General features: G+C 24.9%; 3 protein-coding genes across 3 annotated transcripts; 1 reads left to right on the top strand and 2 right to left on the bottom strand.

The window, feature by feature from the left end:
• Positions 1–983: 983 nt before the first annotated feature.
• On the bottom strand, positions 984–6,915 carry LOC112599703 (histone deacetylase Rpd3). Its single transcript, XM_025346729.1, has 9 exons — positions 6,402–6,915; positions 3,882–3,994; positions 3,693–3,810; positions 3,251–3,606; positions 2,794–2,995; positions 2,415–2,723; positions 2,136–2,310; positions 1,986–2,077; positions 984–1,357 (listed from the first exon to the last, which is right to left on the bottom strand). Exons 1-9 carry the CDS (start codon positions 6,445–6,447, stop codon positions 1,293–1,295), a joined length of 1,476 nt encoding a protein of 491 aa, XP_025202514.1. The 5' UTR covers positions 6,448–6,915; the 3' UTR covers positions 984–1,292.
• Positions 6,916–7,111: 196 nt separating this feature from the next.
• On the top strand, positions 7,112–7,953 carry LOC112599704. Its single transcript, XM_025346730.1, has 3 exons — positions 7,112–7,324; positions 7,641–7,727; positions 7,790–7,953. Exons 1-3 carry the CDS (start codon positions 7,226–7,228, stop codon positions 7,886–7,888), a joined length of 285 nt encoding a protein of 94 aa, XP_025202515.1. The 5' UTR covers positions 7,112–7,225; the 3' UTR covers positions 7,889–7,953.
• Positions 7,954–10,349: 2,396 nt separating this feature from the next.
• On the bottom strand, positions 10,350–21,904 carry LOC112599785 (golgin subfamily A member 6-like protein 22). Its single transcript, XM_025346847.1, is given in 27 exon segments — positions 10,350–10,598; positions 10,681–10,781; positions 10,848–10,974; positions 11,195–11,265; positions 11,338–11,440; positions 11,867–12,312; positions 12,877–12,984; positions 13,063–13,218; positions 13,274–13,429; positions 13,514–13,727; positions 13,792–13,904; positions 13,967–14,125; positions 14,846–14,960; positions 15,093–15,219; positions 15,339–15,447; positions 15,583–15,672; positions 15,747–15,884; positions 16,061–16,300; positions 16,383–16,511; positions 16,591–16,924; positions 17,812–18,077; positions 18,134–18,274; positions 18,359–18,478; positions 18,563–18,693; positions 18,768–18,946; positions 19,014–19,109; positions 21,495–21,904. Coding segments are annotated over 27 exon segments (4,104 nt in total). The 5' UTR covers positions 21,593–21,904; the 3' UTR covers positions 10,350–10,561.
• Between the last annotated feature and the right edge of the window lie 658 nt (positions 21,905–22,562).

Below are 22,562 nucleotides of genomic sequence, written 5' to 3'. Positions count from 1 at the left end.
AAATATTGTTGGCACTAGTTTCAGTTTACTACTACCATTTTAAATAGTATGTAATTTATATGCTCTCGTCTAAATTCTACAGACCTTAAATTCATATTGTTTTGCTTAATTAAGATTGTATTTAAGATTGATGTAGTAAAGTGCACTTTAAAATTGTTGTGAACAATATTTCAGAAACTATTAAAAGTTAACTAATAACATATTTGTATTCTACTTAGTGAATAAAATAAAACATTACTCTTGTTAGTATGAAAATAAAATAAAAAATATTAAAATATAACTAGATAAAAATAAGAAATCATTACATAAAGTATAAGGAAAATGGAACTAAACAAATAGAATAACATAATTTATATCTGATTAAGCTTTAGTTTTACGTGTCCAATAATTTTAAATTTAATGCATTAAATTATAAAAATAATATCAACCTATACATTGAAATCCATTAAACAACACAGAATAATTATAAAATAAAGTAATAAATATTATTTATTTTGTTTTATACAAAAAAAATATATATATATATAGTTATTTAATAGTACAAAATAAAATACATAATTAGGATCGAAAATTATTATCTTATATTAGATCTTACTAATTAATAAAACTAATAAGATGTAAGAGTATTATAAATTTGATAAAAAAAAAAAAAAAAAAAATGGATTACAACTATATTATAAATAGCTGACTTGGTAAATTTATTGATGACTCATGTAAAAATTTTCAGAATTGAAAATATGTAAAATTTGTTTGATTGAAAATTAAGATATGTTAGTCTGTACTATACACATTTCATACTTACCGGAAGTTACTAAATATTGTAATGATGAAAATAGTTTGAAAAAGAAAAATATAATAATTGTTAACTTTAATAACCACAAATCATAAAAAATTGTTGTTGTAATTGAATGTTTATAAAACACTGTCATCATTTACATTTGTTTAAAATATTTAAGCTGCTGAATAAACTAATATAATTACAAAAATTAAAACAAATTGATATACCTAAATATAAAAATGTAGAAACAATTGTTGTGAAAAAATATCTTTTGCCGTATACTCAGCTTAATATCGCAGTTTACTTCATTTTTTTTTTAAACTTACTAAGGGCGTTATTATTAGAGTTAACAATCATAAACCATAAATTAGTAACTATAAATAAGATAATTCACTAAATTACATTATACCGCCCTAATTATAGAAGTTTATATACACAAATGAATGACAGTAAATCATTGTTTTACTTTTTTTTTTAATTATTTACAATTTTATCATATATTTTAGTCATAAATTCACGACTTGACAGCGTCCTTTTTATTAGAATCATCAGAACTAACAGATTTATCTTCTTTTTCATCTAAAACAAATAATTAAAATATTATTCAAGACAATATTTAAGCATTAAGTGATATTACAAACTTAAAACATAAAATTATAAAAAGAGAACACAACTTAATTATAAACTTGCAAAATCTACTTATCTATCCATTTAAAATATAAAAAAATCTGAAATTGGAAAAATATAATTTATCATGCCACTGTAAGCAATATTATACCGATAAATTAATTATTATCTGTACAAATAATAAAACAAAATGTCAACACATGGATAATATAAAAGAGAACATCTCACAATATCCATACTCCATATATCATGTATATTAGATTAAATTTTAAACAATATTATATAAAACCATTATTTAAAAGAAAAGATTTAGCTGTCATTTATGAAGTGGTTACATTTTACAACCTTCAAACAAGATATAAGTTTAAACACTAAATAGTAAACAACACTTTTGAAAATGTATTTTTGGCTAAAGACTAGAAAATAAATTTTTATTTTTTCATCAAATTTAAATTAAAAACATCACATTAGTTAACTTAAAATGACATATACAATGAGGAATTTAAAAATTGGCATTTAGCCATTGCAGTATGACCAACAGTTTTGTTTATGTTGAAAGATTCACATTAAAAATAATTACCTTTTAAGATATTAAATTCAGGTTCATCAACTTCCATTCTATTAGAGTCCAAACGTGCTTGTTTTCTAGTAGGTGTGACAGTTTTATAAGATCTAAAATAAAAATATTATTAAATATTATATTATATATAATATAAACCAGTTGACATACCTATTATCTTTTCGGCCACCACCCCCTACACCAGGAGCCATTCCTTCATCTTCACTATCGCTAAACTCATTATCAGGTGCAATTCGTTTGTCTGTAATAGATTGAGGATTCCTTTCATCTGGATTAACATTATCTTCATCTTCTGATTCATTGCGTATACCATCTTCAGGTATAGCTAATAACAAAAATAAATTTAAAATAGTAAGTTTTATGTTAATAACTTAAAGTTTGTATCAAAAAAGTAACTAGATAATTAAAATTGAGCACAATAAAATTTACCTTGGACTTGAACTCCAGGGGCATGAGGAAGCATTCGTAAATTTTCAAAGAGTCGGTTTTTAATTTTTTCTAAATACTCTGTAGCATTTGTATTAGTCATATTTGAAGGGCTAATATGAAGTTTAAAATCTGGCCCAAAATATTCAAAGTAGTCATTATACGGCAATTCATTAGCAATTTCAGCTCCTAAGGCTACAGCTGTTTCATATGTCCAACATCGAGATACATTTCGGATAGTATAACCACCTCCGCCAACCATAAGAAAGGGTAAACCATAACGTTTCACAAATTCAACACATTTGCCATGACCTAAAAATGTTCATTTACAGTTTTAGAAGTTTGAAATTTAGAAAATTAATAATATACAAAACTCTCATACCTTTAACAGTAAGATTAAAGCATCCAAGCCTGTCTCCTGTAAGTGAATCTGCTCCACATTGTAATACAACTGCACTAGGTTGGAACGTCTCCATTACTTTAGTAATTATTGGTACGAATATTGATTCATAACTATCATCATCCATTCCATCTCTTAAAGGAATGTTAACTGCATAGTACTTTCCTTTTCCAGCACCAATATCCTAAAATATTATTTTTAATGTATAATTTAATTAGCGGACAATTAATTTGATAATTAATCAAATTATTAATTTAATACATAATCTATTGAGTTATAAAACTACATTCATAAATCTATAGAACTATGAAAATTATCATTAGAAAAGTTTTTATGAGACATCATAAAAACCAATCCATTCAAATTTAAATATTGTAACCATTCACAAATTAAACAAATTAAGATATTAAAAATTAATTTTCACTATTTATTAACTTACTCTGAGATCTCCAGTACCAGGAAAATATTCACCATATTTGTGGAATGAAACTGTCATAACTCTATCAGTTGTATAAAATGCTTCTTCAACACCATCACCATGATGAACATCAATATCAATGTACAACACTCGTTGATGGTATTTAAGCAATTCTAATATACCAAGTACGATGTCATTAACATAACAAAAGCCACTGGCTTCAGATTTTTTTGCGTGATGGAGACCACCTCCCCAATTGATACAAATATCTGCAGATTGTTTATTTAATTTTACAGCTGCTGCTACTGAACCACCCGCAGATAGTTGACAAAATTCATATAAACCATCAAAAACTGGACAATCTTCACCCACATTGACTAAAAAAGTAAATAAATTACCATTTTATTATTACTATTATTATTTAAAAATAGATTAGTTTTAGTAAAAGTGACATTATACTTACATCTTTGCATTTGTTTATTATAATCGTTCATATTATCAGGACGAATACTTCTTAAGAACCGTATATACTCATCACTATGAAATTTAGTCATTTCTTCTGCAGTAGCTTTATGAGGTCTCTAAATTATAAATAATGATTTTATAAGAAATTGAAAAATATCATCAAGACTAAATATCAATCTTAACTTACATAAATTTCCATTTTACGGTATAAACCATAATTTAAAAGTAAATTATGAGTCATTCGAATCCTATGTGGTTTCATAGGATGACCTTGTCCATAATAATAATTTCCTATGTCACCTATGAAAAATGTAAAATGGTAAATTAATTACATTAAATGGCTGTTCAAAATTTACAGAAAAAGTTGTTCGTCTATATCTATTAAAATATATAACAAAAACTTCAATAATAATTTAGTTACTAAGCTACTTTTAAACAATAAGTAATAAAAAATGTGATATTTAAGGGAGATACACATTAAATTAAGTTGAATTTTTATACTCCGATAACTCATGGGGAAAAATACATAGGTATATTTAAAATAAAACGATATCTTATATTGAACATGGTTCATAGAGATATATAGTGTATGTAAAAGTAGTAAGTTAATAGATTATATGAGAAATAAACTAAAACAATTATGTACTTATTTTATAATAATACAATAATAATAATTTTCTAATCCTGTATATTATGAATTAAAACTGTTAATATTATAGTATTATTTGAAATCAGTTATTGTATTTTTATAAAAATTTAAAATCTTGACTATTTTTTAATTATATTAAATATGATTCAATGGTATAAATTGTTATTTCTAAAATTTAGTTAGTGTTTAATAAATATCTCAACCTCTGGGATAAGTAAGTAATATTGGAATCCAGATGTAATGATTAAGGTTAATACATCAAAAACCATAAATAATTTAATTTGTTTAGTGACAATTAATATTAAAAACTTAAAATCTGACACAGCATGAAATGAATATATGCCTATATACCTTATATAATTAATAATATTATTAATATGAAAAAAACATGGCATAAATTACTTAAATTAGTTTATACTATTTTTCAAAAAAATAAATACATACTCCAAATAATTATAAGCTTATATTATATTTAAAAAAAAAAATAAAATAAAGAAAGAAAACTAACACAGATAGATATTAACACTTTGTTAGGTAAGTATTTAAAATAGGAGTATAGTAACAATTACAAATAATTTAATAATATTTAAAATTGTATTTATGATTTTATTATAAATTTCTTTTTTTTTAATGTACTGACATAAATTAGACAGGTGGGTATGTATTAACTAAATTTAAAAATAAACAATTAATTAATGGTACTTATAAATATAAAATAAATAATATACATTATAGTACGAGGTATTTATTACATATATTATATGTCATCATTTGATACCATACCTACACTAAATGTGGTACTTAAATTAATATATTTTTTTATTGCTTTCCAATAATTTTATTAAAAAAGAACATAAGGAATTAATTTAAATAATATTCATTAATTTAAAAACATGACAAACATACACAAAATGTAAAATAATATGTAAAAGGTTTATTAACTATTAAATATAATCATTAATCAATCAAGTAAATAAAAGTATAACAGAACAAACATATTTATAAAGTTCATAGATTAATTTATTTTGCATAATTATTTACTTTTCATGTTTGATAAAAAAAAAGCATAAGTTTACTTGAGTGCATTTTTCAGCAAACCTTAGATGATTGTATACAAATATTCATTGAATTATCAAATTATTCAGTAAAAACTATAAGTATTTAAATAAACTATACCAAAACTATAATCTAAGTTTGAATAGGTATTATATAATAATTTGAAATTTATATTTTACCAACTGTATTTGGGTAATTAGTCTATTCATTTTTTATTTGTAGTAATTTATATGTATTTTAAATACACATGGAAAGTTATTAGTCATATTTTAGAATTTTTATTTAATCTTATATTTGAGTAAGAATTTTATAGTTTTAACAAAAAAAAAAAAAAGGAATGATAATTTTTATATATAGATTGAAGTCTAATAAGTATGGCTGTATTTAATTTTATAATCATCAAAATTATAAGTAATTACTTGTAATCTTTATATAGAGTAATTAAAATCATCAATCATAATTAACTAGTTGATTTGTAAGCCATTTATACTTAGGATTTTTACAGATATAGAATAGATTAATGGATTAAATTAATAATTTTGACTAACATAAAATAATACTCTAATTCAAAAATGTCTTGTAATATCTTCATATTTATTTATTCTATAAGCATAGAATTTATTCTAAATGCATAGAAATACTCATGGAAATAATGATAACAATTAACTGACTAAAACAATTTAGTAACTATATTAATACCTCATATGGTTGGCTTGATTTTGATATAAAGTAGATCCAATTCATATTAGACGAATATGTAATACAGACAGAACAAGGACAAAAAGAAAAAAAAACAAAAACTATTACAGATTACAGATATAACTAAGTTTTTCTTGTTGTGTGTTGGTTATGCAGAGACAATAAATAGACCTACTAACATTATTAAACTATAGCTGACCTAACACAAAACGAGAGTAGTCATACCCATCGCTGAAGTGTCGAAAGCACTGGACAATGACAATCAGAACATACCACATATTTAACTATGAAAACAATACTCACTGTCGTAATAGTAACAGACTCGTTTCTTGAACGGTGTGATAGACATTGCGGCGTTTTACGTCTGACTGGTACTTCTTAGAGTAATTGGTAAGTATACTTGTGGCGTACGGCTAATTGAGCCCCCCCAAAAAAAGCGCGGGCCGACCAACTAGTGTTGAGATTTCGGCGACGTTTTTCCCGTCAATAATTCATACGGAAGACTAACGGCGAATTGGTATCAACAATTTTACTAGCTGCGCACGACCAACCGTTGAAAAAAATCCGTGGGAAACAAACGAAAATAAAAAACCACGGTATAAAAAATAAAAAACTTAAAAAAGTCGGCGCCGTTGACGATACACGAGCAAGACGTGCAGACCGGTGAATAGTGATTAAATAAATTTAAAAAACTTTCGGCGTCGGCGTCAACCGGGAAAATATTATTATTTACTATTTACTATATAGAACATCGCCGAATACGCGAGTCGGAAACGTAAAAAACGCACCGTACATTTTGAGCAGCTAATGTGTTAGGAGCCAATCGCGAATGGCCAGTAAACAAACAAACGCCATTGAGATAAACAGTGCTGCCGCCGAGCCGATGATCAGGTCCGGAGCGGCCGTGGCAGCTGCAAATTGCAGCTGCCACGGCCATATTCTGTTGGCCAACATGATCAAGCATATGGTCCTTATCTCAGCCCGAGGTCGTCACTGTCTCGGGTTATTTTTCGTGATAATAACATGAAAAAATAAAACGGATACGGGTTGGAAAATAAATTTTGTGTTGTACGAGTACAACGAATTTTCTAAATTTCACGCCGTTTATACATCGGGGTGACCTCAAAATGTGGTACGAAGCCTTACCTTCCGCCATCATCGTGTATGTGCTATTGAGCATACCCGACAAGATCAACTCTCTGTCGAATAAATTGGTTTACAATAACGTGAGTATCTGCTTTTCTTCATCTCATATAAAACATTTTTATGTGCCTGGAAGTAATGTGAATAAATCATTGCTATAACATTGAAGTAATTTTTATCAGGGACTATTGGATGTCTCAACTTCCACATAGATTTCATTATTTTTTTTTAAATTTAAATATTATGATTAATAAGTGACATTTGCTTAATCTATATGTTTTTATATTATCCTAAATAAGCTTATTGAATGTGTATTGTAATTTTATAATGTACAAATCTGCTTTGAATTATGTCAATAATAAATAAATTTTCAAATTTATTATGTATTTATTATTCTAGGTTTACAGACGTGATATAAGTCAACCTTGGCTCCAAAGATATTATGCTAGAGATTGGGAATTAACTGGTGATCCATACAAGGCACAAGTAATATTTTATTCTATTTCAAAATTTCATAATAAATTATCCCATACTTTACTTTATTTAAGGGCCTTGAGAGTTTATCAAATAAACCTACTGTTACTGGAATTGATTGGCAAAAATATGGAAAAGGACCAAACCACTCATTCTATGGAACTAAATTATAATAAAAAGTAATTAATTTGAAAAATGAATTGTAGCTATAATAAATGTTTTAGAAAGTTGTCTATGGAAGTTGTAAAAAATATTTATCTTGATAAATATAATTCATATGTAATATAATACTGAAATATATTCTTTGTAAATGCCAATAATTATTTTTTTTCCTTTTTTTCAGTAAACTTATTTATTGATGTAATATAAATAACATAATTGATATTTTAATTACAATATTTATACTCGTGTTAGTTTTATTGATTTAGATATTACTAAAAATAATCTATTTTTTTAGAAAATAATATGAGATATAAAACTAAGTCGAAATATTAAATAATATTTATACTGGTTGATTTGTTTGAAGAAAAATAATTTTAAGGTAATATAATATAGAATATTCAGGGTTTACTCTAAGAAAATTGTAGAACTACACGAGTAGGCACTTTAACTTAACTTGTTAACAAAGTTTGACTCGAGAAGATGCCAAAATATCCCCCTAACTAATCATAGCTAATATACTCTTCTTAAATTTAACAATATGTGACAAAATATATATTCTATATTCTATAAATTAAATTGTGCATTAATTAATACTCATAGATATGGATCAAAATATTGTTTTAAGTATATTCCCCATAAGTATTATTTTATATATCAAACAAAAATGTTAAAATAAAGGAACATTGAAAAATCATACCTGGTTATTATCATTATTGTTCTATGCAATATGGATTAATTAACATTGCTTCTAAGCATATTCTGTTTATAATTCTGAGTTTCTGACTAGAGGTATAATATTAAAGTAAATATTATTTATATCAGCTGTAGTTCTGACTTAATACTATCATGATAATATAATTTGATTATTCAAATATTATTAGGAAAAAAAATCTTTTTTCTCATGTCAACTCCAGGTTAGGTTATTCCAGGTCATATTAGAATTTTAGGCAATTAAGTAATTGATCTTATAACTTCCACCAAATATAACCCATAATTATCTATTAGAAAAATCTTGCCTTCCGATCTACTAAATATGCTCATAAGCAGTGGATATTTTAACTAATATACTGGACGACAAAAATGTTGCCTAGAGAAAACTTTTTGTCGCCTAATAGACCATATATTTAATTACTGGGCGACAACGATTATTTGTAAAAATAACAATGTTTAAAACTATTATACAATTATTTCTTATATTTTATTTTGTTATTTATTTATATCTATATTATAACGTTCGATCATTTGAATTTGGGAGTACAAATAATTATTGAAATTTTCTACAATGGGAAACCCGTGTGACCGATCTCCTTAGGTACTTATAGAATAATACGGTATGCAAGAAGCAATTTATTTTATGCGACAATGTTACATGTTTCATCTGGTCATCAATCGTTCCAATAAATATCTAAAAATTATTTTCGATTTTATTTTGGTCCTAGTTCCTACAAGCTAGTTCTTATATTTACTTTAATATGTTGTTTTTTATACTTTTATAACAAAATGTATAGGTACTGTATGTTATTGATTCTTTTTTTTAACTTAAAAGAGTAAGTTTAACACATAAATTATTTGTACTTGTTTATGTATTGTGAGTTTTAATGGTGTTGTTAGATATAAGTAAGATTTTGTATATTTAATTCTGAAAAGTATTTTTTAGGCGCATATATTGATTTAGATTATGATGTGTGCAATTTTTTTTTTTTAATGTCACCCAGTGATAATTGTTAAAAATATCCACTGCTCATAAGTCATAATAAATAACAAACATGCTTGGTGAAATACATGGTTATCGGTTATACCCGACTGCTACTTAATATAGGTTCCCTAAAATTCAAACCATATTTATATCTTATTAAAAATTTGTCAAAAAGTGTATTGTGGTTCTCATTCAAATAAAAGTTACATTTTTATCAATTATATATTTCTGTTGTTTTGTATTAACAGATTTATGTAAAAAATAAATAATAGTTTTTAAAATTATAAATGAATTTAAATTATAGAATCGTCCAATTTATATGTATACAATATACTTTCATAATTGTATTAATATGTTCACATGATTATTGTTCTTTAGAATATTAATTTATTTTCTCACTTAAATTGAGACATTAATATTATTATAGTATATTTAACAAACTAATTATGCACATAGTTGTTAAAAAAATTTAAAATTTTTAAATTTATGAAAAAAAATCCCATATTCTGTTTATTTGTCATTATACCACACAATTAAAATAATAATCTGCAAATTAAGAATCAAGTAGTCTAAATAAAAAATAATTTGTTCACAATATAGAACATAAATGTCTTAAACTGTAGTATAATATTTATCACATATCACTGTTCTTGGCTACATTAGTGAAACATACACAACAAAAATGTAATTGATATCTAATAGCTTATTGAGAAAATTAAAATCAAATTGTTTTCATTTGAAAAAAAAAACATTAAACAAACAATAATTATTCCTACTATATAAATGTAAAATACTACATAGAGAATGTAATACTTTAAATAATATAGAATATAGATGATTTAATGTAGTAGTTTGAATTGCACTTGCATGCAACCAATCATAAAATACTACAAATATTTTACTATTTTTAATGATTATCTAAGAAATTTCTTCATATTCATCTGAACGTATTGATGGAGATGGAGATGTCCTTGAACTTTCTGATCTTCTAAATATTGACGGAGACATTGCTCTCTTTTTTAAAGCTATATTTTTTTTTAATTCATCAAAAAAATATAAGTTATTATTAATATATCTGTATGTATATTTATTATTATTTTTATTTACTTGGGTAATGTTGAAGGTTTATACACATCATTATGTTTCCCTCTAGAATCTTTACTAGAAGAAACATCAATATTGTAAATACTAGAACTGCTTTTAAAGGACTGCAATGAAAATAAAAATTAAAAGTTTAAAATTATAAACAACCAACAGACATTATCTATACATACCAAATCGGTATCATTATCAAAGCTTTTTGAACTTTTAGTTAATTTCTTTAGTTTACCAAAAAGTCCTTTTTTTTTAGTTTTTTCTCCACTTACTATATCACTTTTGGAAGAACTATTTGATTGTTGGCTAAAAATTCATGAATTTGTTAAATTTTTATATTTAAACAAACATATTTTTAAGTGTTAAAACTTTAAATTTGTTCAGTGAATTTTAATAAATGTATTTAAAAATCAACTAAGACAATGTTAAAAATAATTTCTATATTAGGTCTTATAATCGCTAATTGAATTGATTAATATGTCTATAAATTATACATAAACTAACTAAGGAAACATTAAAATATTACCTGTCAAAACTATTTGGTTGTTTTGTAAGTCTATTTCTAGATTGGCTGCGTTCATCTCGTTTCCATATATCCTAAAATTTTTAAAATCTTAAATAGGTATCATCTGACCTATTTACTTCATTTTTATTTAGATTATCACTCACTTGATCAGTATTCCCAAAATTTTGTTCTAATGAAAGACTTTTTCTATACAAACTACCTCTAATTGGAGGCTTATCATGGAAATCATTTTCAGTTGATGATGACCTACACATAAATTAATTATAAATATCTATAACCTTGTATTTAATTGTGATTTTTCCTAGATTGTTATTGGTTAAAATCTAAAATTTACGACCCAGAAAATAATTTTTAAAAAAATAAATAAATAAAAATATACATGTACGTTAAAACAGTTATTTTTACAATAATTTCTCTATGTTAGTAATAGATTTAAAGTTACATAATACATCAATTATTTAATAACATTGTTTGAATATATAGGTATATATATTTTTAATATATCTTATTATTAATCTATATAATATTATAAACAGTTTGTTAATAATAATAATAATAATAATAATTTTTATAAAATTATTATTTTTTAATAGGTTTAAATTAAAATTATATTATTTGCAGATTTTTCAATGAAATTAAGGAGACTAATTAATTAGCAACAATATATTTTACCTGACTCCAAATACTGCACGTTTTGATCTGATATCTGATTGATTTGTATTTATTACTAAATCTTTAGTTATCTCATTAACTTTATTTAATAATTGTTTAATTTGTTCATTATTGTTGTTATTTAATATTTGACTGGAATTTAAATCTGGTGATGCTTCTCTAGATGTAGACGATTTTCTTCTAGCTGGTGGTGTAGGCGCAATTATCGAATTTATAGATTTATTTGTCAGTTCATGGTTTTCATTTACCATTATAGTTAAACTTTTGATCAACTGTGATAAATTATTAATTTTAACCTCAATTTGAGGATCAGTTCTTAGCCGAACATTGCATAATCTTAAAGACTCACATTCTTGTTCTATTTTGTCTTTTTCTTTTCTTAATTTTTCATTTATTGTTCTTAGCTTTGCATGAGCATCTCGCAAATCCATTAGATCACATTGCATCTAATAAATATTGTGCAAATTCTATTAAAATATTATAAGTAAATATATTCTGTAGTTGAATAATATTTAATATTGACATTTAAATAAAATAAATCTATGATTGCATATGCTTAGGTATTAATTTAATATTAACTTCTAAAGTACATATAGGTAATATATATATATATTATTAAAAAAATTAATATTTTAATAGTTGTTTATTTATTTTATAATAAGAATTAAAATTTAATTAAAACATGTTTAGTACCTGTTTAAGAACTCTTTTATAATACTATTATAATACGCATAGAACAGGTTAGCCCTTAATAAATATAATAGTTGAAAATGTTGAAATATTACTATATTATTGATAAATTTTAATATATTATTGTATACACTTTAAATTATAAAACGTAACCCATGACTAAATTAATATTTAATTTATGCTAAAATTATTTAATATAAAAAAAAATTTAATATCGTATATAAAATACTATTTGTTATGTTAGATTGTTTTAGCTAAAATATTTTGAATATCACATCTATATAAAGATAATTTACAATATTTTGCATAATTTATCTAACCTCATTAGTTTTCTTCCTATTTTCTTGTTGATCAATCTCCATATTTTTTGTAAGCTGATCAATACGCCTTTTTGATTCTAAACGATCCTTGTCCCTCTCTCGTTCAACCTTTCAACATTAATGAACAATTAAATATTAATATGGCTTATATTATTACATACTGTATAAAATAGTATTTTGATTTACTTCATATAATGTTTGTCTTAAATCTCTAGCTAATGTTGATGTCTCTTGCAAAAGACGTTGTTGCTCTTCACGTTCTTTTTGCCATGCAAGCTCCATTCTAGCCTTCAAACCTGTTAATTTAGATCTTCCTGAATTTAACAGTCGTTCTTCTTCCAACTGAAACATTAACAATTAATTTATACATATAATTTAATATTAAAAGAAAACAGACTTTATTAATAGAAGATGTCATTTCTGATTTTGTTATTTCCCAAGCTGACTTTTCTGATACTAATTCTGTTTTCAACCTCGAACATTCAAGTCTTGCTTCTGAAAGTTGTTCTTCCATACAAGATACTTGTTGCTGTAAATTGTGAAATTCTTCTTTCTAAAGATTACAATTTAAATAAACAAAAGTTTAGCCAAATCTGAAAATTAAAAAGTATACAAATGATAGGTACCTAGATATTACCTGATTATCATTATTTTGAACCTTACAATTTCCTTTTTGATAGTTAGAATCTGCTGAATCCAATATTTGTTTAAATGAATCACGTTCTCTTTTGAATCTAAGTGTTTGAAACTGACTGTTCTTTAACTCTTCAGAAAGAACTGACATGCGATTGTCATAACGTACTTTTAAAGCAGCAACTTCTGTTTTTCTAGCTTGTTCTTCATTGTATAGCCTACAAGATTATTTACATTGCTTTAAAATTAAAAAACTGTTAAACCTTTTTTTTTTAAACCAACTTTATTTTCATGTCTTTTAGATTTTTTTCCAATAATTCTGTCTCCATTGACCTACTGTGTTGGATTTTGACAACCTTCTCAAAATCATCTAAATTCCTTTGTAAATTTTCATTCTAAAAACAAAATATTTTGTTAAAATACATTATCTCAAATAATAAACTATTAATTTATTTACATCTTTTTTAAGTTTTTCTATCTGTTCTATATACTGACTACATTGTTTATTTAATGTTCTTATTTCTTTTAAATATTCATCCAAATTCTTTTTCATAGTTTCTTTCTCTTTTATCCACGAATCATTTGAATGAGCTATTTCTAGATCCTTTAATTTGTTCTACAACACACAATAATCAAATTTTTTTTTTTATGACTTTATTTTGGGATATTACAATCTATACAGGTGTACAATAAGTAATAACCAGGGCTCAGAAGTTATAGCAAATGCATATTTTTCTTGGTTCGTTCTAGAACATCTAAAGTAAAATACAAATATATTTCACACTTCACTGATTGACTGATGTCATACATGAAATTTAATTTGGCTATTTTTTGCATATTTGCTGTTTTTATTGTTATTTTGCTAATTTAGTGTTTTTAGTGCTATTTTAGGTAATATTTTCACATAATATATGAAATATTCGCAATTTATTAAAAATAATAATTTACTTGGTTATATTTTTAAAAATATTTGAATTCTTTAAGAAATTTTTTACTTTTTAATTGTAAATTATGAAATTGTAAAATTATATTTAATTTTTTTTTTAATAAATTTATAATTATTTCAAGTTGAATGCATATTTTTATGATTTTACAAGCTATTTATAGCGTATATTTTAGAGTTTTGAAGTGCATATTCAAGATCTAAAAAGTAACATTTTTAGTGCTACAACTTTCAAGCCCTGGTAATAACTATGATAAAAATGAAAAACTAAGAACTAATGAAAACATGTTAGGAAATCTCACGTTAAGGACACCTAATGGCTTTACATTAACATTTACAGTCAATAATCAAATTAAAAATATTTATAAAAACATCTAAAGAATTTAAATTAACCTGCATTTCCAATTTTTCCTTGTTCCATAAATCAATTGAAATGTTGTATTTATCTTTCAATGCTTTTAACTCCACTTCAACTTTTAATGCATCTTTTTTTCTACTTTCTAACAAACTAAAAAATAATTATAGTTATTATTTGAGTAGATTCTTCAAAAGTATAATACTATAATAAAATAAAATTAATAATTATATTTTTAAAGAATTGAAATCATAATAATTGTGTTACACATTAAAGTTTTTATACCATTGTAGTTTTTCTTTTTCTGCTGTCATTTTACTTTTAGCATCTATATGTTCTTTTTGCAAAATTTCATATTTGTTTAAAATATCTTTGTAATTCTTTCGTTCGATTATCATTTCATTTTCTATTCCTAATAAATTATTAAATTGTTATACACATTAAAATACTAAGATAATTAAGTAAATATTGTATAATAGCATCTACTTTTTATTTTTTTTTCAAATTCATTTTGAATATTCATAATTTTTTTATTTTCTTCAAAAGTCGATTGTTCTTGTAATTTTTTTATACATTCTTCTTTGTTTATTAATTCTTTTTTATGTATTGATTTTAAACTTTCAATCTGTTGTCTCTCACTCTATACAAGTTAATAAATAATATCAATAAAATAACACTGCAGGCGAAAAATATAAGTAATTATGTAAACAATTTAAAAATGAAATTTACATTCAAAAAACAAAAACCTATCTCAATTAGAATTTAAACAATTCACCTTAAGTTGGTTTTCAAGGTCTATTGTTTTAACTTCCAACTGCTTAACAGCCTTTGTCTGCTTATCAAAATCAGCTTTAACCTCTTTAGTCTAATAATAAAAATAAATATTACATAAATTGTATTATTATTTGTTTATATGTTAACTATAAGTACTAACATTACCTTGGTTTGTGCCGGTTTGGATATTGGTTTATAAGTTTTTTTAGATGCTAATTTAGTTTGATATTCTAAAACTTTAGCTTTAAGTTGATCTTTTTCTTCTTCAAATTCTTCTATTTTTCTTTTTAGCACTGTAATTTCCTATAATTTAAAACATTTAATATTTAAACTAAAACTTGTAGACTACGTATTCATGAAAAGATATTATTTTTGTAACAATATATTTGAATGATTTATGAAGAATTTATACAATTATTTTAAAAGTTTGTTAATACTTATATAATAGTTGGTAGGTTATAAAATAATAAACAAATTACTTGTTCACTGAGCTCAAGAAGTAATTTTAATTCTGTTGCATCTTCAACATCTGAAATTCCCTCATCTCTGTCAGCAATATTTGTTGGACGATAACCTATAAATCAATTTTTTTTCGTTATTAATTGAAAGAAATGTATAATTTAATATTTACTTGTTTTTGTAGCCATTTTCTTGAGTTGCAATACCATTGACTCGTTATCTTCTTCTAAACGACTTACTTTGTTCCTCAACATTTTAGCCTACAATTTGTATTTTACTGTATTTATTGTATTTTAAGATTTACGTTAGGTATAAAATCCAACATTAGTTTTAAAATATTACTTCTTCTTCAGAAAATCTTAATTGCTCTCTCATATCAGCTTCTCTTTCAATTGAATCTTGTAAATCCCTCTGAAGTTGAACAGGATCTTCTTGGGAATCACCTCGAGTCAATGATTCTCTTGAAACCCTCTAAATGTTTAAATAATAAGTTATGATAAAATAACAAAAATAATATATTTTTTTGTTGTTAATTCATAAACATTAATACTTCTCCAGATGCAGTCTTAGGTATCATGCCCAACATAGGTCTTTTTTTTTGATCCCCTTGTGATACATTTGATTTAGATTTTTCTAAATCCCCTTGTAATCGTTCTATTAACTGTAAATAAAAAAATATGTTTAAATAACAATAACAATATTTATTAGTATTTACAAAACTTAGTTATACCTCTTTAGTTTTTTTTTCATTTTCAATTTTTTCATTATCCAACTCTTCCATTCTTCTCTCAGCTTTTTTTAATTTAAATGCTAAAATTCGACAATTTTTTGAAACTTGGTCAAATTCTCTTTTTAGCATGATAAATTCATTGTCTTGTTCCTCTCTAAAATATGAATTTTGAATTCAAAATATTTTCCATAAGGCATGTTTGTTTTAATTTAAATAAAATATTCTTTATATTTTTTTTAAAAATATCGCTAGATTTATCTTAGTAGCAAATAAAAATATATTTTAGTTAATTTTAGTAATTAGTTGGTATCACCTATTAAAAATGTATAAACCTAATTAAATAACTTAAATGAGATTCTGAACGATTTAAAAGAAAAATTTCCAAATAGGTACTTTTCAAAATCATTGCCTACGAAAAACAGTTCTGAACATAGACAAAATGTCAGATATTTTATTATATATTCATATTGCTATTCAAGTAATTAATTTTTATTCTAGTAAGATAAGAAATCTGAGCATATTTTTTTTACAAAAAAAAAAAAAAAAACACGTGTATTAATATCATTTTTCATTGAATATTACTAATTATTTTTAACTTATAAGTCAATATATCCTACTGTAGATCAATATAAATAGGTTCATGGTAAAAATAGCTAAAAAAATAACTAATAATTATCATTGAGTTAAAATGTTTCAACCATAAGAATAAATTAATAAAAACTTTGTGTTACAGATATTATTTAAATAACAAGTGACAATATAAATTAGGAAATCTTTATGGAACAATATTTATACTTATATATTATACTTGTTTGGGGCCTGCAGCACGATCGTTTGTAAGGAGTTGTGTATAGGAAATTATCCAAATTAGATACACAACTTTAATATAAAATACCTTTAGTAGTATATCTATTTCCAGGTTAAAAAATGGCTATAGCTTATAGGAATTAACAATAGCTGTTATTTTTTAATCCAATAATCATGAAGTGTAACAATTATTTTAAGAGATTAAAAATTAATTCTAAATTATACATAATGTACCGAAAATTATCTCTCATCTCTTGCTCCATATTATGTATTTCTTTATTTAAATCATTGTTTTCTTCTGTCAAATCCTCAATTTTAGTTTCAGCAGCTATTAACTTAGAACGAACCAACTGAATATCATCTGACTTCATTTTAATATTCTTGTTTTTATTCAGCTCAATTTCTAATTCATGAACACGTTGTGTAAGAATTCTCTTTTCATCACTGAGACTATCACAAGTAGATTTCAAATCATTTATCTTTTGTTGGTGCTTCAATAACTATCACAATTAATGTTATTAAAATTTGTTTTTATTTTATAATTTTTTGTTTTTACTTCAGAAGCTGTTGTACGAGATGTCGGTGTAGTATCCAAAGACGCTAGCCGTCTTAGTAAAATATCACTTTTTTCTCGTTCTGCTTTTTCACATTTTTCTTTGGTCAATTTTAATTCAGCTTTTAAATGCATTACTTGGTCCTGAAATTAAATATATTATTGTATTTATTTTTACGTTCATTGGTTAATTGACTAAAATTATACATTAAACTGTATTATGCTCACATGTAAATCTTCTTCATTTATAATAGTAGCATAAGTATCAGTTGTAGTATCAGAGTCAGCTAAACTAATAGTATCTTCATCATCATTATACATATTTTTTTCATTTGGCATTGATTTCATCTAAAATAAATCAATTTAAAACTATAACCTTTGTGAAATTTTGACTTCCCAAGTGAATATTAACATTGTTATGATGATATTAACATGCACCGGTGTATATTGGGCGATATCTCCATTGTAACTATTTCTTGGACTATCTACATCCACAGAATCCTTGCGTGAAAGATTTGTTCTTCTCCGAACCGTGTATTCTGGAATTTCTTGTTGTTCATTATCTAGAATAAAAAGTAAACAATATAATAATTATGTACACTGTCTGAAGAATCGTACTTTTAGAAGTTTCAATTACCTTCTAATTTTTTAACTTGGGATGTAACACTATCTGAAAGTGTTGTCAAGTCTGGCGTTGATGTCCATGATGTAGTCTTTTGACTAGGTCCACAACCTTTGTCTATTTTAACGTAGTTTCCACTATTGTTTGTTATCATATCTGATGATATATTTTTTAAACTTATTGATTCATTTGCCCTAAATTAATAACTATGATGTTTTTGTGTTTTCTTAAAATAAATCACTAAAATAAGGGTTTACAAACTCGTTATTTAAAGATGGGGTCGATAGTGTAGTATCATCTTTTCTAAGTGATGACTTTCCATTATCTTTATTTCTGTTAGAATGATCTTTATAGTCCCTGAAAACATTAATAGTGATAAATATAAAATACAACTTTAATTTTAAATAGTCTTGCTAATAGACAAATACGTAAAAAAGGTCACTTATTTTTAGAACACTAAGTTGAGTAGATATTTTTTAACTTTATCTGTGGAATAATTAAAAAAATATTAATCAATTTCTGTATAATTAATCATGATTTAAAAATTTTAAATGTATATTTTATGGTAGGCATACCTATATTTTTATTAAAAAAGTCAATCAAAATATATTATTTAAATTATGTACAAATAGTAAAATCTGAATCGTCTTAAAATTTTAATAATTAAAAATAAATATAGATACATGAAAATGTATTTCATATTTTTCTTTGGAAAATTCCAGAATTTTCATTTTTAATACTCAGTAGGTAAGTATTATATTGGTACTTCATAATGTATTTAATATGGTAAGTACTTTGATACGCATAATTAGAGAGGTGCTTGCTACTTAAGCATAGTCTTTAGATCATAGGTTCTTAACCGGGGGTCCGTAGATGGTTACTCCGGGGTCCGCTCAGAAATAAATTTGTTTCGATAGCGTTTTTAAGATAACAATAATAATGTCTTGCTCGCATTTATTTGATTATATATATATATATATATTTTTTGGCGGGGGGTCCGTGATTATATTTTGTACTTTAAAAAGGTCCATGGACCAGAAAAGGTTGAAAATCTATGCCTTAGATGATTGATATAGGTATAGCTGATTAAAAATTAGCATCTCGGCCGAATTATATCAAACTCTTTGAAGTTTTTTTATTTATTATATTTAAAATTTAATTAAATATTACATTAATCATCATAGCACACACGCATATTTAAATTATTGTTATAGACATTTATTTTTCTAGTATTTTTTATGTAAACTTTCTATTTAGTTTGATTTTGCATGTAATTTAGTCTTACATCGATATTTTTGTAACTGATATAATATAGATAACATACGTGTATTGGAAGTATAGTTACCTACATAAAATATTTAGAACTAGTAATAAAATTACTTATATGCATTGTCGAAAATAAAGAGGGAGATGGCAGAGCTATTGCAAACCTTAACTTGATTTTATTGCATTCTTCCTGGCAAATTCCAATGTGAAAAAAATGTTACTACTTTTTTTTTTTACAAAATAATATATATAATACGACCTATTTTTATACTATATGAAAATCTATAATACCTTTTAGTTAATAATAATTAATACGTTTATTCATTTATTCTTGATATACCTATTCTCTAAATGATAAAAAAAAAAATAATAAACTTAAGAAATTATTTTTGGTAAGTAATGGGGATTTTTATTGTCATAATGGTGTTTCTAGAATGTTAACCGATGCTTTGAAATAATTTCGATTTGCACCTAATTTGTAAATCAAATTTTTACCAGTTAAAAAACCCGCAATTTAGTACCCCCAAAATATTATTTTTTACTTGTAGTTGCGCCAATGCTTCAAAAGTCAGAATATGTATTCATATACTGATAAGTATGTATAAATTCATATAGATACAATATAATATAGAAAAATTAGAAAATATCTACAGTAAAATGATTAAATTATTTAAATTTAAAACTATCTACCGATGTCAATAAGGCAAACTTGTTTATTATAGGTATTATGATTTTTTTTGAATTTATTTAAAACTATATATACACCGGAAATAAGTATAGTTAATTTGATTGTCTTCTAGAATTATACAACTATACAAGGTTATTCTGATAAATGTTAATATTTATTCTACATAACTGCATTACATACGCACAGATTACCTATAAACGATAATACCTAATTGTGAAACATGCAGTGGTGTATTGGATTGTGCATAAGGATATTAGGTTCAACTCTTCCTAACCATTGACGCACGCATTTTGTTCAAATTCATGAGGAGCTAAATTATTGAATATTCATAAATTTGAAGAATTCCTTTCCTTCTAGTGTTTTGTACATGAATAAATATATGATATAATATTATTAAGTATCAAAAATCAATTATTGATTGATTTTTTATTGATGAGATAGTTGAAAATTCATTGTAGTAATTTCTTTGTAAAAAATTGGTAGTATTTCTCTGATTTTTGTCCCCGTAAATTTCAATAGGTTTTCTCGCTATATTAATTATACAATACATGTTTACAATTTTTTTTTTATATAAAAAATATAAAATAGATATGTCATTTTTGTACTCCCTCCCATAGTCTCATTGAAAAATTCTGATACAAATCTGTAAAGATGTATAAATTATAATACTAAAGTTGCCTAATAAATCATGAAATACATATAAAAAAAAAACCAATAATATGTATAATATAATATTGCCATTGCCATATTATTATTTTATACTAGTAGGTAATACAAATATAGTTCACCTGAAACATCGTTTGCATTTGGTTGGCCAACGAACTTGTGGGTGGAATCCAAGCGGACATAGCGGGTCGCCTTTTGCGGACGGTTTAACGTGTTGCATTTTTACGAACTAATTTCCAAAAAATAATAACAATACACGCACACACATTCGCGTGCAATTCGTTTCTGTTACACACACCACATACACGATTCTATTAATATATCCGTCAAACTATATTTGAATATATTATTATGCATATATCCAATGTGTGATACGTATTATGACTGTCGTTTATAAAATGTAGACACCTCCTCTAAAAATGATGTTTTACCTGTTCCCAATCATCATCGTAGCGCTCGTTAGAAGAGCTAGTCGTTTGGCGAAAACTCGCGTACTGAGCTCGACACACTACACACACATTTATTCCGCGCATTATTTTCGTTAGACCATTTCGATACGAACAATATAAATACATATACGTACCTATATATACACCATTTACATGTATTCCGTGAGACGTGATTCTTCGCTGGGATTTCGCTCCGCCCATGACTGCCCGTCTCGGTATAAATAAACTTTGCTCGTGCTACCGCCGCCGCCGATCTCTGCACATAGTATTATTATTACTCGACACACTTATATATTTTTTATCCGTCGTGAGCAGAGAATTGTGTGTGCGGTGTCAAGTGTAAACACGACAAATAGACGACTTAAACCTTAGGAATTCCCGTAATTTGGGATTCTGGAAGGAAAACTGAAATTTGTATGTGTATATTATAATACGCTTGTCGCCTATGCAATGACGCAATTTTAAGCCACGAGGCTTAGTCCTCCTATATAATAAAACAAAAAAATAACGTCTATGAAATATTTTTTTATTTTTGTTATTTTTCTCGTGTTACATGTTAATAAATTTGTATTATCAACAATGTTGAAAATCCGGTAAGATGGTAGAGGTGGGTGTAATTATTCTGTGTTATGCATACTTATAGAATTTTGAGTAGATTGTTTTTACGGTCGGTTTACAATAATTGGTTCAGAAAAAGGTATCTCATAAGAAAAAACACATTCCATGTAAACTGTAATAACA

Source organism: Melanaphis sacchari, unplaced genomic scaffold (assembly GCF_002803265.2).
Source record: "Melanaphis sacchari strain LSU unplaced genomic scaffold, SCAv2.0 Contig54_pilon_pilon, whole genome shotgun sequence".
NCBI lineage: Eukaryota > Metazoa > Arthropoda > Insecta > Hemiptera > Aphididae > Melanaphis > Melanaphis sacchari.
This window is presented reverse-complemented; position numbering and strand designations above follow the sequence as displayed.